At 38.8% G+C, this 15,118-nt stretch overlaps 1 protein-coding gene across 1 annotated transcript; it reads right to left on the bottom strand.

Moving 5' to 3' along the window:
• Positions 1 to 505: 505 nt before the first annotated feature.
• Positions 506 to 3,940, bottom strand: LOC145791582 (uncharacterized). The gene is made up of 6 exons (XM_082871948.1): positions 3,428 to 3,940; positions 3,064 to 3,194; positions 1,885 to 2,510; positions 1,308 to 1,498; positions 1,070 to 1,192; positions 506 to 982 (listed from the first exon to the last, which is right to left on the bottom strand). Exons 1-6 carry the CDS (start codon positions 3,938 to 3,940, stop codon positions 506 to 508), a joined length of 2,061 nt encoding a protein of 686 aa, XP_082728074.1.
• Between the last annotated feature and the right edge of the window lie 11,178 nt (positions 3,941 to 15,118).

The following is a 15,118-nucleotide window of genomic DNA, read 5'->3' as shown; positions in this document are numbered from 1 at the left end:
TATTCTCCATAGTCTCACGAACTAGATCCAGGCCTAGTAAAGGTGAATCTTCCACTTCAGTCTAACACACCGGTGATCTACACGGACGCCCATATAATGCCTCGAAAGGTGCCATCTCAATACTTGCTTGATAGCTATTGTTATACGCAAATTCAACTAAGGGTAGGTGTTTCTCCCAAGACCCCTTAAAATCTAGCACACATGCCCTCAACATGTCTTCTAAAATCTGAATAGTACGTTCGGGTTGCCAGTCAATAGAGGCTGTAGTGGTCCAGCCAGCCTTTGGTGCTCGGCTTTAACTTGTTAACATGTCAAACATTTGGACACAAATAAGGCTACATCCTTTTTCATACCCCTCCACCAAAATTTTCGACTGAGGTCATGATACATTTTGGGGGATGCATAGCTAGGCGAGAATAATGAAAGTCCCTCAAAACTTCATTTCTCATGGATTCAAGCACAAACAATCGGCTAAGGTAACAGACACTGGAGTCTATATGGATATTCAGGCCCTTCTCTTCTTCCCATGAAGAATTCTCCCTCTAATTGCATCCACTTCTGGATAACCCAGTTGTGCTTCAACCACTCTCGTAACAAGGATAGGTTGTACAATGATGGTGAAGAGGGTAGCTTGTTCCGAGGATTCACCAAGTTGTAAATCAAATTTCTGGGCATCCCCCATCATCTTCCATTCCCTTATCTCTAGACTAGCCATAGTACTTACAAATTTTCTACTCAAAGCATCCGCTACTACATTGGATTTGTCGGGATGGTAGTGTATTTCAAAATCAAAGTCCTCTAGGAACTCTATCCATTTCCATTGGAATAGATTCAAATCTTTTTGGGAGAATAAGTAGTTGAGGCTTTTGTGGTCGGAGAAAACTTCAAACTTTTCAGCATATAGATAGTGTCTCCACAACTTCAAGGCAAAAACAACAACGGCTAGTTCTAGATCACGTGTCAGGTAGTTTCTCTCATGAGTCTTCAATTGGCACGAGCCATATGCTACCACTTTACCCTCTTACATTAGAACACATCCCAACCCCTTTCTAGAGGCATTGCAGTACACCGTATAACCTAAACCACGTTTTGGAATGACAACGACAGGAGCTGTAGTCAATTTAAGTTTTAGTTCTCGAAAAAAATTCTCACAAGCTTCATTCCAAACAAACTTTACTTCTTGCGGGTCAATCTGGTTAATGGTAAGGCTATAGAAGAGAAGTTCTTTACAAACCGGCGATAGTGATTGGCTAAACCCAGTAAACTACAAATTTCTGAAGCATTTTAGGTTGTTCCTAGTTTTGCACCATTTCTATTTTTGAAGAATCCACCATCACTCCATCTCCAGAGACTACATGGCCCATAAACTTCACTTCTAAAAACCAAAACTCACACTTCTCGTATTTCACAAACAGACGATGCTTTCTGAGGATTTGCAAAATAGTATGGAGATGTCCTTCATGCTCCTCTTTGGAAGGTGAATAAATGAAAATATCGTCTACAAAGACGATCACAAATTTGTTAAGAAACTCTTGAAAAATTCTATTCATTAGATCCATGAATGTGGCTGGGGCATTGGTTAAACCAAACGGCATAACCAGAAACTCATAATGACCGTAACGGGTACGAAAATCAGTTTTGGGAATGTCCTCCTCCCTTACTCAGATTTGGTGATAACTCAACCTTAAATCTATCTTGGAAAAACAACGAGAGCCTTCAAGTTGATAATAAAGATCATCTATCCTGGGTAAGGGGTATTTATTCTTAACTGTGACTTGATTCAACTTACGATAATCTGTACACAATCTTAAGGATTCGTCCTTCTTCTTTGCAAACAAAGCTGAGGCTCCCAAGGTGAGGTGCTAGGGCGTATAAAGCCCTTACTGATTAACTCTTGCAATTGTTCCTTTAGAACAACCAATTCAGCTGGGGCAAACCTATATGGAAACAAGGAGAAAGGTGCCGTTCCCAGAAGCAAGTCTATGGTGAACTCAACTTCCTGATGAGGAGATAATTCTGTGAGGTCTTCAGGAAAGACGTTAAGGTATTCACATACTACCTTTGAAAATTCATCCCGGACTACATCACTTCCGTTATCTAAAAAGGCTGCTAAAAGAGAATTAAGTTGGCTTTGGCCACGTGGGTAGTATGAGGAGGGTAAGGATCTACCGTTCCTATCTCCTAGAAACGTGAAACAATTACCACTTGAAGTGCACATTGTAAGTCTCTCCCGATAACAATCTATGATTGCCCGGTAAGTGAACAACCAATCCATATTGAGGATAACGTCAAAACCGGACATTTCCAACAATACAAAATTGAATGGAAGTTGTCGACCCGCCACCTCAATTACGCATCCCTGACACCCCTGGGTTAGAGTGACCTTATCCCCAACTAGTGACTCTACCGTAATAGGAGATTTTAGTTGCCTACTGTCTAACCCCAACAATGATGCAAATGATGTGGCAATAAATGAATGCGATGTCCCAGTGTCAATCAACACATTAACCCTAGTATTGATGAGGAATGTACCTCTCACAACTGATGGCCCTAAAGTTTGCTAGGAAGTGGTGACAGCATACACCCTTCCCTGTGATCTTTGCTCCCCCACATCACCTCCCTGAACATAAGCTTGTTGTGCGGATTGGGAAGATATGGCCCCCTGAACTGTCTAAGATGCTTGGCCTGATTGAGCGGCTGATAAGAATGTCTCCATCCCTAACCCATCTATAAATCTTCAGACTGCCGAGACCCTATCACACTAGTAGCCTCTGCCCTCTGTGGGCAAAACTTCTTCAAATGCCCTAGTTAACCACATTGATAACAAGACTAGGTTTGACTCCTATTCTGAGATTGACCTTGTGGACGTGTAGTTTGGGACTGTGTTCCACTTTTCTGTTCCACACTCTGCAACATTGTGGCCTATCTGGCCACATCTGTAACATGCACCATGGACTCGGGTCACATTTCTCGAACTTTCACCCATCATGGAACTAGTGGATTTAGCTTGTGGTGGAGGCGATTAAAAGGATGATGATGAACCCCTAGACCTCTTTGAAGAACCTGTCGCCTCTGGAGTTAGAGTGTCCTGCCCTCTTCAACTTTTGTCTTGTTTCTTCTGCCTCTACCATGATCTCCACATGAGTTGTCACTTCCACTAAGGGGTCATAATCATGTATCATATTGTCAATCACCTTCATCAGGATTTTCGGTCTCAACATTTTCTCAAATTCAAGGCATCTTCGTTCTTCCGTTACCACTAATTCGGGTGCAAAACCCGATAAGCTAGTGAATTTGTCTATAAACTCAGCCACTGGTGCATTAAGTTGTAATAACTCTTCAAGCTATTTCCTTAACCGCTCCCTAGCTGTGGGTGGGAGGAACTTGTCTTGGAAAGCTTGCACAAATGCCTCCCATGTGTGTTCACCTCTATTCTTAATATATATTTCCACCATTGTCCTGCCTCTCCCTTCAACTGGTAGGCCGCTAATGCTACTCGTAGTTTATTCTCACAGATATCTAGAATCTTAAATGATTTAACAATTTGTTCCAACCACTCATCGGCTTTCATCGGATCAAGCTCACCACTAAACTCGGCGGGATTGGAACGAAAGAACTCCTTTTTCAAAAAGGAAGTTCTTGTTTCTCCCTCTACCATTCTAGTCGCTTTCTCGGCCCTAAGCATCTCCATGGACTTTCGAAGAGCCCCTGTCAATTCCCTAACCAAAGCTCCCATTGCTACTTGGGTCGGTGGAACAGGTATATTGTTTTGACCCACGCCTTCTTCTTGCAGAGGGATCTCGGGGTTGGGCTGGAATATTCCTGCCTCTCCGATGGGGCTTACCATGAGCCCTAGCATGTCCAGACATCTATAAGAAAGAGACAATATTAAATTCAAGGCCAACTTTCCATACCTAAGTGCTCCATTCTTAGTCCTCATACTTATTCACCATATAAACACAAAAGTTTCCACATAAGATAATCCACATAATCACACTCAATCACATAAAGCATGCACGAGTCACCCTCATAGGATAATGGCTAGTTCCATGGTACTTAAGGACCTCTAAGTGGAAAAAGCATTGATGAGGTGCCTTTCCAAAATGATCTTGATGAATGTAACGGACAAAAGCCATATCACCGAAGTATAACTCCACACCAATACAATCATATAGATGCACAAAACACGCAAGGCATTCTAAGCATTTTGTCCTAGCCTAAGAACCCTATTGTGACACATGTCACTTCCCACGAGCCCAAGGTATTCTAACCTATTACTCTGATACCAATTTGTAACGCCTTACCAAAATATGCTAAAGTATACAACAACAAGCACAACAATTTTCCCCAAAAAGCCATCTCTCCCATTGAACTAAGATTTTAGAGGTTACAATGTTTAAATTACATCTCCCCCAATACTTTAAACTTGACCTTAGTTCAATAAATTACATAACCTTACAAAAGAATAAGCCTCAAGGGCATACAAATCAACAAAATAAACGTAATAGCTTTAACACAAAAAGCTAAGTCTTAGTAACTAAATCTGCTTTAAATAACACACTCAAAATGAATTACTACTTGCTCCAAACCATCAGTGAGGTGATACGCCTTCATTCCCTGAAAAACTAAATAGGGTTGAGCCATATACCCAGTAGGAGTACATTTAACCATGTATTAATTGTTCAAATAAGTTTGTGACATCCTTGACATAAAACACTAGAAGGAGTTTGTGTATACACGTAATCTTCATCAATTATGTAAACAACATGACAATCAAACAATGACAATTACATTTCACGTCTTTACAACACAATGATCAAAAAATCACATCAATAGAAAACAAACCATGAGTCCTATGCAAGAGTCCAAATCAAAACACAAGTTGTTGTTGTTGTTGTTGTTTTTTTTTTTTTTTTTTTTTTTTTTTTTAAAAAAAAATCCCCACATTTGCCGACTATTATACGGCAGGGAGTGGGCACCCAAAATCATCTGTTTGAGCACCCAAAATCATCTGTTTTTCCACTTTTGCCAGTTACAATACGGCAGGACCAGTGGACACCCAAAAATATTTTTCCCACATTCGTCTAGCAATAAGTCTAGACAGGGCATTTGGGCACCTTTTAAACTCTCTGCGCGGGTACCAACTCAACACCACATTTTCAAAACTGACTCTTACCCGGACTCATGCACAATTAACAATTTTATCACATTTCCATTCCATTTACAAGCATCCAACATAGCAAGAGATGAAACACAACATAACATTCAAACAAAAAACCAACGTCCAAGCCATAACTCCAATACCATAGCAACATCCATATCTTTCATCTCTTTATTTATTTATAACATTATAGGAATTTAAGGAGGTTCCACACTAATTATTGTTTTCTAATCAAAATGAAAAGTTGAGGTTTTTGCCAAATTTAGGGGTTTCTTTCTTTCTCCATAGATATTGGTTTAAATAACATTTATATACATGTTTTGTATAAAGGAGTTAAGAAATTTCAAGTAAAAGTCAATTAAAGTGGTTTATTTATGTAGAACATGGGTTTAACTCAACTAGATCCTCAAATTAGATCACGAGTCACAACAATACCATAAAAGCTCTTCAAAACAAGGAAATATTATGTTGAAAGTAACCCTACCTCAAGAATCAAGCAAGATATCAGAGCTCCTAGAAGAATCCTTCGCAAATCCCAATTCTAATCAGTAGAACAGTGAGATCTTCAAGCCTTCTTCCCTTTTTGGTAAGCAATCTTGGCCCAATCATAGGGGAATGGAGAGTATTTTAGAGTGAGAAACTAGGATTTTTTTTTTTTTTTTGGAAATGAGGAGAGAGAGGGGAAGATAGAAATAAAAAGTTGAAAGAATGACATATAATTGTATTTTTAAAGTTGCTGCATTTGCGTAGTCCAATCGCACGCAACTTCCTACGCTCGAGCGTAAGACACAAACTCAGGAGGCCCGCTCGAGCGATATGTCCTTTGCTCGAGCGTAAATGACTAGTTATAGCTCAACTTTTCCGCGCCCCCCTTTCAGAAGTTCGAATATAAGCCCTACAGTTCGGACTCCTGTAGTTCTGAATCTGATCTCATAAGTGCAATTTGAAATAGATAAACACCAAAGAGTCCAAATCCAACAAATCTTTTGGAAAATTGATTTTGAATCAAATTGCCAAAAATGGACTGCTTTGCCAGATACAGAGTCGCCACCTAAATATTTTTGGGAAATTTAGGAAATCCATGACTCGTGCCAAAGGCCACGTGTCCGTCATCACCAAGATTGTCTCGGCTCGAGAACTTAGGTACAAGAGGGGAAGGTCATGAATTGAGCACCCCCACTCGCCTGATCAAAGATTGGCCTCTACTAATCATGATATGAACCTTATCTACATTATACGCTCTTGTTCCGGTTATTAGGCTAGCATTACTATGTGATGCGCACACACAAGTATAGACTAACTTGCAAGAATTGGAACACTTGATTCATGTTTGTTTTGAAAATTGTTTCGAAATATTTACCACTTGAAAAAAGTGATCGCATATAAACATTACTCAAATTGTTCCAATTCAAGCAATAAGCCTTCATCCATAGGCATACAAGCAGTTTATGCCAACAATCACACACACATGATTATGCTAAAGCGAGTAAAGGCTCACCTAGTACTCCAAGCCAAAAGAAAAATAGTTTAGAAAAAATGCATGATTCCTAACTATGCAATATGACTAATGCAACACATGCGATATGCAATCTAAATAGGCTCGGCTACCTAATATAGCATATGAAACAATTTTGATAGCATGTGGTCTGACCACGTATTCAAAGAAGAATTTAAACGACAATGCAGTTAGAATGATGAACCGAGCTTCGGTGCATACAATACAGATGGATGCAAACATGAAGTATGCTAAACAAAATATGATGTCCCTAAACTAACCATCTTAAGCAGTTAAATAAAAAGGAAAAAGATGTGGGGTTGGAAGACATACACATTATTACAACATTTGTGCTCTCACGAAGGAGAGTCCGAATAAATAAACTAGCTAACTAGCTAAGCTAAGCTAAGCTAATTAAGTTAATTATTACAAAACAAATGAAACTGGCTAAGCTAATTAACTAATGATTACAACAAATTAATTAACCAACTAGTTAACTAACTAATTAAATAATTACAAAACAAGTGCAGTTAAAATACGTAATTAAGCTAAACAACTAACTACTACACCTCAGGAAATGAGGGATGTTCATGCGCATGCTTGGTTTCCACCAGAAAAGCCACTATTTTTCTTCTGAATGCCTCTGTTTGCACAGTTGAACACTAACACTATTGCCCACTTCAAAAACAGCTCTGCTTGGCCTTAGAAACACATTACTCAATTTTTTATCAGTGGTCGGCCGACCAGTGATGAAGGTTGCCGGCCACTAGTGATGGCCGGCCGGCCATCTGTCGGCCATGAAAGTGGCCTGCCAACCACTGATGCATATGTTCATCTTGCTGCAACAAAGGACAAATAGAGCATATACAGGGTATTTCAAGGGATTGTTTGCACAACTCACCCCTTCTTTTCATGAGCAAATCAAAGGAGTAGCAAGTTTGGTTCACAAACCATCAATGGATGCAATTTCATTGCATGATGGCTTGTGAAACCAAGTGTGCAAATTCAATAAATACAAAACAAGACACAAAACTTCTCCCTTTCATGAATGATCAAGGGAAGTGGTGACCTTGGAACCTTGAATCATTTCATCACTAATGAGTATGAAATGGTTCAAATTTTCATGTGTTCAATTAATAACCGATTGAATACAACCAAATTATTATCTTGCTCACTTTTAATTCAAAGTTTTAGTTACTCCATTTTAATTACCTTTCCATCCTTTAGGTCAATTAAGTCCAAGGGTGAGATTAAGTCCTCTAATGGAAAGAGGGCTCAAACCAAAAATTATTGTAGGCATGAAAGAGACATCATACCGCTGGTAATGAACCCCCTAGGGGATTAAACCATTAATCATGACATCTCAATCTCATGCTTTAAACAAACAAATAATTTGAACCACTTTCAAAACAAAACAAAAGCCAAGAAATGAGGGACGTTGCAAAGATGATTAAGTGCTGAAAATGAGTGAGAAAAGCATAAATAAATGCTATCAACTCAAAGGAGAAGGTGTCTAAGGCCTAGATGTGGTCGTGTCCCCCTTTTGGAGAGCTCGAATTGGACCTATAGCTCGGACTCCTGTCACGGTTCTGAATCTGATCTCACAAAGTGCAATGTGAAACTGATAAACACCAAAGAGTCCAATCCGGCAAATCATTTTGAAAAATTAGATTTTAAATCAAATAATTCCAAAACTTGACTGCTTTGCCAGATTATAGAGTCGCCACCTAAATATTTTATTTTTGGAAAATTTAAGAAATCTTGACTCATGCCAAAGGCCACGTGTTTGTCATCACCAAAGTTGCCTCGGCTCGGGAACTTGGGTACGAGAGGGGAAGGTCCTGAAATGAGCACCCCCGCTTGTCCGATCAAAGATTGGCCTTTACTATCATGATATGTTGTTTTATAAACCTCATGTGTCCTTATTCCGGTTATTAGCTAACTTTACTGTGTGGCGCACACAAGCAAGTATAGACTAAGTCGCGAGATTTGGAACGAATTCAACTCATGTTTGCTTTCGAAAATGGTTTGAAGTTGCCACCCTCAAGTGGGCTAAAACGCGGATTTGCCATCAAATATGAAGGGCTTAAAACATATATTCGTTTGAATTGTTCCAATTCAAGCAACAAAGCCTCCATCCACAAGCATTCATGCAGTTAAGCATTTAAGTACATAGCCTCATGGCAAGCATGCGAAACATGCCATTATGGCAATCACACTCATGCAAGTATGCTAAAGCATAAAACTCACCGAGTACTCCAAGATAAAACAAAAACTAGTTAGATAGATGCATGATCCTAACTATGTTAAGATTCCTAATGCAACACATGCAATATGAAATTAATAGGCTTGGCTACTAATATGGCATATGATTTGATTCAATTTGATAACATGCTTTGAAACACATATTCAAATAAGTATTGAATTTGCAATGCAGTTTGAATGATGCGCCGAGCCTCGGTGCATGCAAGACAAATGAATGATGCAAACATGCAAGCACAAGGTATGCTAATTGAAAATGTCCCTAATCTAACCATCGAAAGTGGGTAAATAAAAGGGATAAAGACATGGGGTTGGAAGACATGCACACACGCACGCACACTTATTACAATATTATGCCCTCGTGAAGGAGGGTCCGAATAAATAAGTTAACTAGCTACGCTAATTAAGCTAACTATTACAACACAGTTGAAACTAATTAACTAACTTATTCTAAGCTAACTAATTACAATAATTGAAATAAATTAACTAACTATTCTAAGCTAGCTAAATATTACAAAATAAATTAAACTAATTAATTACAACATTTGTATTAATTAGCTACAACTAACTAATAAAGTGATTAAACGGACTCGAGGGACGAGGGATGCATGAATGCTCGGTTGCGCCACCCGAAAATGCTTTTGCCTTGCCATCAGATGCCTCTGTTTGCACTCGTTTGATCTCAGAAAATTGTACCAACTTCTAGATTGCCTCTGCTCCAACACAGGAACACATTTGTGCAAAAATTCACTGGTGGCCGGTCGGCTACAAAAAGTGGCTATCGGCCACCTCAACTGGCTGGTCGGCTACTTTAAGTGGCCGGTTGGCTACTTCAAGTGGCAGTCGGCCACCCCCTTTTCTGGACTTCTCCTTTTGCTGCAATAGTGAGAAAAGAGAGGCAAAGCAATGCATTTTCAAGAAATGTGTGTACGGCTACCCTCCTTATTATCTCTCAAGCTCAAAAAAGTGTAGTTCTTGGCTCTCAAGCCACCAACCAAGCATTTTCAATGCATGATGGCTAGGGAACCAAGCTTGTACAAGGTTAATGAATGCACAAACAAGACCAAAACAACCACCACCCTATCATGCGTGATCAAGGGTGTCGGTGACCAAGAAAAGTGGCACGTTTCATCACTTTGAGTATGAAACGTCCCATTTTTCTTGTGTTCGGATTAACGTCCAATCCAAACACATGCAATGCAACACAAAGATGCTTATCTTGCCTCTTTTACTTTGTTCATTTTGTTTATACATTTTAGATTATCAATTCATTCTTTAGTTGATTAGTCCAAAAGGTGAATGTCCTCTAATTGAAAGTGGACTTAAACCATAAGTACCTTGAGCATGAAAGAGGCCTCATGCTGTTGGTTAGAAGAAACCCTCGAGAGAGGATTAAAACCATTAGGCATGAGGGCCTCAATTCCATACTCAAGCCAACAAGTGGTTCAAAGCTACTTTCAAAACAAATGAAAGAGTGAAGAATGGAGGAAGATTGCAGAGATTTAAAGTGCTGAAATTATATATAAAACAACACTAAAGCATGCAACCAACACAAGCAAGTGGTACCTAAGGCCTTACATCACCAAACTAGTGAAGCCATTACACTATAGGCATGCAATACAAAGCTCAAAAAGTGCAAACACCTCAAAATAGACCTAAAACAGCCTAAAAGAAGTCCTAGAACATTTTTGAAGTAAGCCAAAAATAGCTAGAATAAGAGGCCAAAACATAGCACAAACTAGACTATCAAGCACCATTGCACTACAAGCATACAAAGCAAATCTCAAAGGACCAAACCAGCCCAAAACAAAGTTAAAACCAGTCAAAACAATGGCTAAAACATGCTGAGATTGAGGTACAAAATGCTAGAAAAACATGCTCACATATTAGCTTGCAAACAAGACTCAAGACACAACTCTCAAAAGCAATGAAAGAGTGAAATAAATGAGCATGCGACATAGCTATATACATTGAAATTACATGTAAAATGACACTACAACATGCAATCATCTCAAGCAAATCATCTTGGAAGGCCTAGAATACCAAACTAGTGAAGCCATTTGCACTACAACTATTCAAAACAAGGATCATATGACCAACGTAGCCCAAAATAGAGCTAAATCATGCCAAATCAGAGGCAAAAACATGCTTGACGTAAGCTTAGTTAGGCTACAAAAACATGCTATCATGTGATGCTAACAAGGCATGCAAGTGAGATACAAGGAGGGGAGGCTAACTCCTCCATTTTTGGACTTTGAAACATGCTTTCCACCACTGAAATAACTTTGAATTTCAGTGGTTTAAAGGCCCAAAAAGTTTGATTTAAATATGCTAAAAGATGGTGCAAAAAGCTTCACATTTAGGACACAAGAAGGGTAGACAACCCCTTAGCACAAAATGATTTCAAACCAATATGTTAAGGCTCAAAACTCAGAGTTTTTTGTAGTTAAAAACTAGGCCTAAAATAGTATAAAAAGATGGCCAAGCAAGTGATTAAAACTAAGCCTACAAGGTAAGTAATATACCTCTTGAAGCTCAGCACAAAATAGGCACTTTTTAGGCTCAAATAACCTTTCAACAACTCAAATTAGGCTCTAAGGGACCTCAACTCAAAGGTGGTCCAATTTGGTTAACACTTGATGTGCAAATGTGTAGAGAATTCTAACTATAAGGCACAAAACAAGAAGAGAGAGAGAGAGAGAGAGAGAGAAATTTGATCTAAATTTTCCAACCCCCCAAATGGGGGAGAGACCCCCTATATATAGAAAATCAAGCTTAGAGCTTGTATTCATCCCACCATACACGTGTATGGAGATGGCCTTCAGTGAGCAACAACTGGCACAACTGGCAAACAAATATCTAAAAAAAGGAACAAATGGCCGTCAGCCACTCTAAGTAGCCGATCGGCTACATCAACTAGCCGACCGACCACTTCAAGTGGTCGACAAAAGGAAAAAGTGGCCAACAATGCCAAAAAGTGGCCGACAAGCCCCCTCCCCCTTCCAGGCAAGAGGCAACAAGGTTTGGCCCAAAAACAAGTACAAAACAAAGTGGGTTTAGAGGCTCAAAGACAAGGCGTTCTGCTGAGAACTTTGGGCACTCAAAACAAGCACAAACAAGCACAATCATCGAGGGCACAAACGATGACAACACCAAACTCATGAGGACTATCACACTATAGGCATGCAAAGCAAAGCTCAAATGCAACCAACAGCCCAAAACAGTGCTAAAACAGGTCTAATACAGTCCTAAAACATGCCGAAATTAAGCTAAAAAAATTAGATTAGTAAGCTAAAACATAGCAAGCTAGGCTAGTAAGCAAGACACAAGGAGAGGAGGCCAACCCCTCCAAATTTGGACTTCAAGACATGATTTTGGCCATTGAAAAAATTTCTGAAAATCAGTGTTTAAAAGCTTGGAAAAAGATAGTACAAAGGTGGGAAACACAAGGATAAAGGCCTTGAAAGCTAGGTAGAAGGAATGGTAAGCCACCCCTCCACCCTTATTGACCTTAAGCCACAAGTTTCAGCCCAAAGTTTCAGAGTTTAGACAGTCCCAAAACAGCGCAAAAATAGTACAAAAATGTGCTTGAATGAAGACAAAAGTAGCAAATAATAAGCTAAAACATAGAGCAATTTAAGCAAGTGAACAAGCCAAAGAAGGGGTGGCTAACCCCTCCATTTTTGGGACTTCAAAACCATTTTTTTAGCCTCTGAAAACCTCTGAAAATCAATGGTAAAAAGCTCAAACAAAGTTGATGAAGAGATGGGAAACATAAGTGGAAAGGCTTAGATAACAAGGTTCAAAAAAGAGTGATTAACCTCTCTACCTTTGGTAGCTTTAAACTACAAGTTTCAACCCATAAAAACAGGTTTTAAAGAGCTTAAAAATAGTAAGAAAAGATGGAAAACAAGTGGTGTAAAGATGGTTACAAAAGTAAGAGAAGGTATACCTCTTGAAGAGGAATGAACCCTTAAGCCATAAACCAACAATTTCACACTCTCAAGTGCTTTAAGAGCTCAAATTCAAGCTCAAATCATCTCAGCAAGAAGTTCTCTAGGTTTGGTTTAGAGTGTTTGGGCATATGTTATGTAAGTTGCAAGAGAGAGAGAGAGGATTTTTCCAAAATTATTTCTTCATTCCTAAATGTTTCTAACCTTGAAAGCAAGAAGAGATATCCTCTATATATAGAAAACATGAGCCTTAGGTCGAAAATATCTAAAAAGGGACAGTTGGAACTTTGTGGAAACAACTGGAGAAAATATCTGGGTTTTACACTAGTGGCCGGCAGGTGGCGGCTGGCCAGAAGTGTGCATTGCAGGCCATTTTCCGACAACTTGAAGTGTGCATTGCCGGCCATTTGTCGGCAACTTGCCGGCCACATGCCGGTCACCAAAAATCTGCTTCTAGGCCCCGACTTCAAATGAGCATATCTCCTTCATCTGGACTCAGTTTTAGGTCATTCTTGAGTTTAAATTGAAACCACAGAAGTATACTTTCCAATGGTGGCAGCCTCATATATAAATTCTAAGTGTGAAAATAGATATGCCTATTTTAGTTAAGGTTGCTCAGTTTTGTCTTAATCAGATTGATGCTTAACTTCAACGAGCCATATCTCCCTCATCCGAACTTGGCTTTAGGAGATCCTTAAGTCTAAAATGAAGCCCCAAAAGTCCAATTTCTAATGGTGGTGGCCTCATAACTAAATTCCAAGTGTGTAAAGAGATAGGCCTAATTTAGTGAAGGCTGCTCAGTTCTCCCTCAACGGTTTGAAGCCCAACTTCTCCCCAACTAGTTTTCTTCCTTCTCCTCTAATTTTCTTCAACTCCAAACCTCTAAATAAGATGTTTTTAAAGATTTATCAAATATTTCACCTCCCTTTCATTTATTTCTACTTTGTCTTTACTCAGTTTATGGAAAAGTGTAATTTTTAACGAAATGCAAGTCTCGGAACATCGTAGAAACTTTTGGGAAAAATATTTTGAAAGAGAGGGTTTTAAGGTCTAAAATAGTTTTGGTAAAAAATGGGGTGTAAGGTTGGGATTTAGAAGCTTTTCTTGCTGAAGAAATCAAACATTTGCATAGCACAACTTTTATCATCGAGTGATCAACCAGTGGCACCCAAGTCTTAAGGGCGGTCAAAAATGGGGTGTCTACACTAGTCCTAGAAGTTTTTCAGAGCTATAGTTAAACAACTAGGAGCCAACATGCTCCACTCGAGCGCAACTTCCTGCGCTCGAGTGACCAGCCTGCAAACTCGCGAGATTCTGAGAGCTAAAATTCTCCGCTTGAGCATAGCATCCTTCGTTCGAGCGAATCCAAGAACAAAATGTCATAATTGATTAGAGATGTATCAGATCAATATAATGACCATTTGTACAAACACATTTTGAATATTTAGACTTATCAGATATGTAGAATGACCATGGGTCCATCTTATCAGATATTCAGAACGACCTTGGGTCCATTATACACATTTATACTTTGAAATAGCATATTGTTCAAACGGATGGAAGTTTATTCATATTTAAGAAATCATAAGTTTAGAAAGCATATCACATTTACAAAATAGATCATACAAAAATATCTTTACTAAGATATTACTCACAGTGATTAGATTGCATATCAAAATTTTATTTTCTTTGTATTTTAGTAAGCTGTGGTAGATTACTTCCTGAGCTAAATTATTTTTCAGGTGTGGAACAGATTTAGCAATGATTGGATTGAAATATAGAAAATATTATTTTAGTTAGAAGCCTATATGAGATGTGTAGGAAAGTTTGTTTTACTCCTTGGGATGAAGGGGATTAAGATTATAGCAGGATTGAGTAAGGAGATTATTAGTTTGGTAGTATTAGGTTGAAGATGTAGGATAAGAGTGTTTGTTTGTACACCATTAGGTAATATTATTTCTTTTTGGCGATGGATGCACATAAATTTTATTTGAAGATATATTTATTAACGATTTGGGAATTTTAGAGTTGTCTCAGTGTTAATCTTTACATGTGTCTTATTGTGATTGGTTTGAGATGCTTTTAGGGTGAGGGAGAATCTTCAGTTAGTTAGCCTTGGAAGCAATATAAATATTTGTAATTGAGTGAGTTTATGTTGTAGAGTTGTTGAATTTAGGTTTGATTTCATAGGTCATGATAATATTAGTGTGATGTGGAGTCATGTTGCAATTTGAGAGCTATTGTCAT

The sequence above is a fragment of the Camellia sinensis genome, chromosome 5, assembly GCF_055761805.1.
Source record: "Camellia sinensis isolate YWXY chromosome 5, ASM5576180v1, whole genome shotgun sequence".
Classification (NCBI taxonomy): Eukaryota; Viridiplantae; Streptophyta; class Magnoliopsida; order Ericales; family Theaceae; genus Camellia; species Camellia sinensis.
The sequence above is the reverse complement of the archived record's forward strand: the minus strand, read 5'-3'. Positions and strand labels throughout refer to the sequence as shown.

Bases quoted from the DNA above. Each gene is read 5' to 3' on its own strand.
- LOC145791582 (XM_082871948.1), bottom strand. From the start codon at position 3,940: ATGAGGACTAAGAATGGAGCACTTAGGTATGGAAAGTTGGCCTTGAAT. The intron at 3,195-3,427 runs GTGAACACACAT...ATCCTGATGAAG, and splicing joins AATATATATTAAGAATAGAG to GTGATTGACAATATGATACA. The intron at 2,511-3,063 runs GTTCTTCAAAGA...CATCAATACTAG, and splicing joins TCTAACTCCAGAGGCGACAG to GGTTAATGTGTTGATTGACA.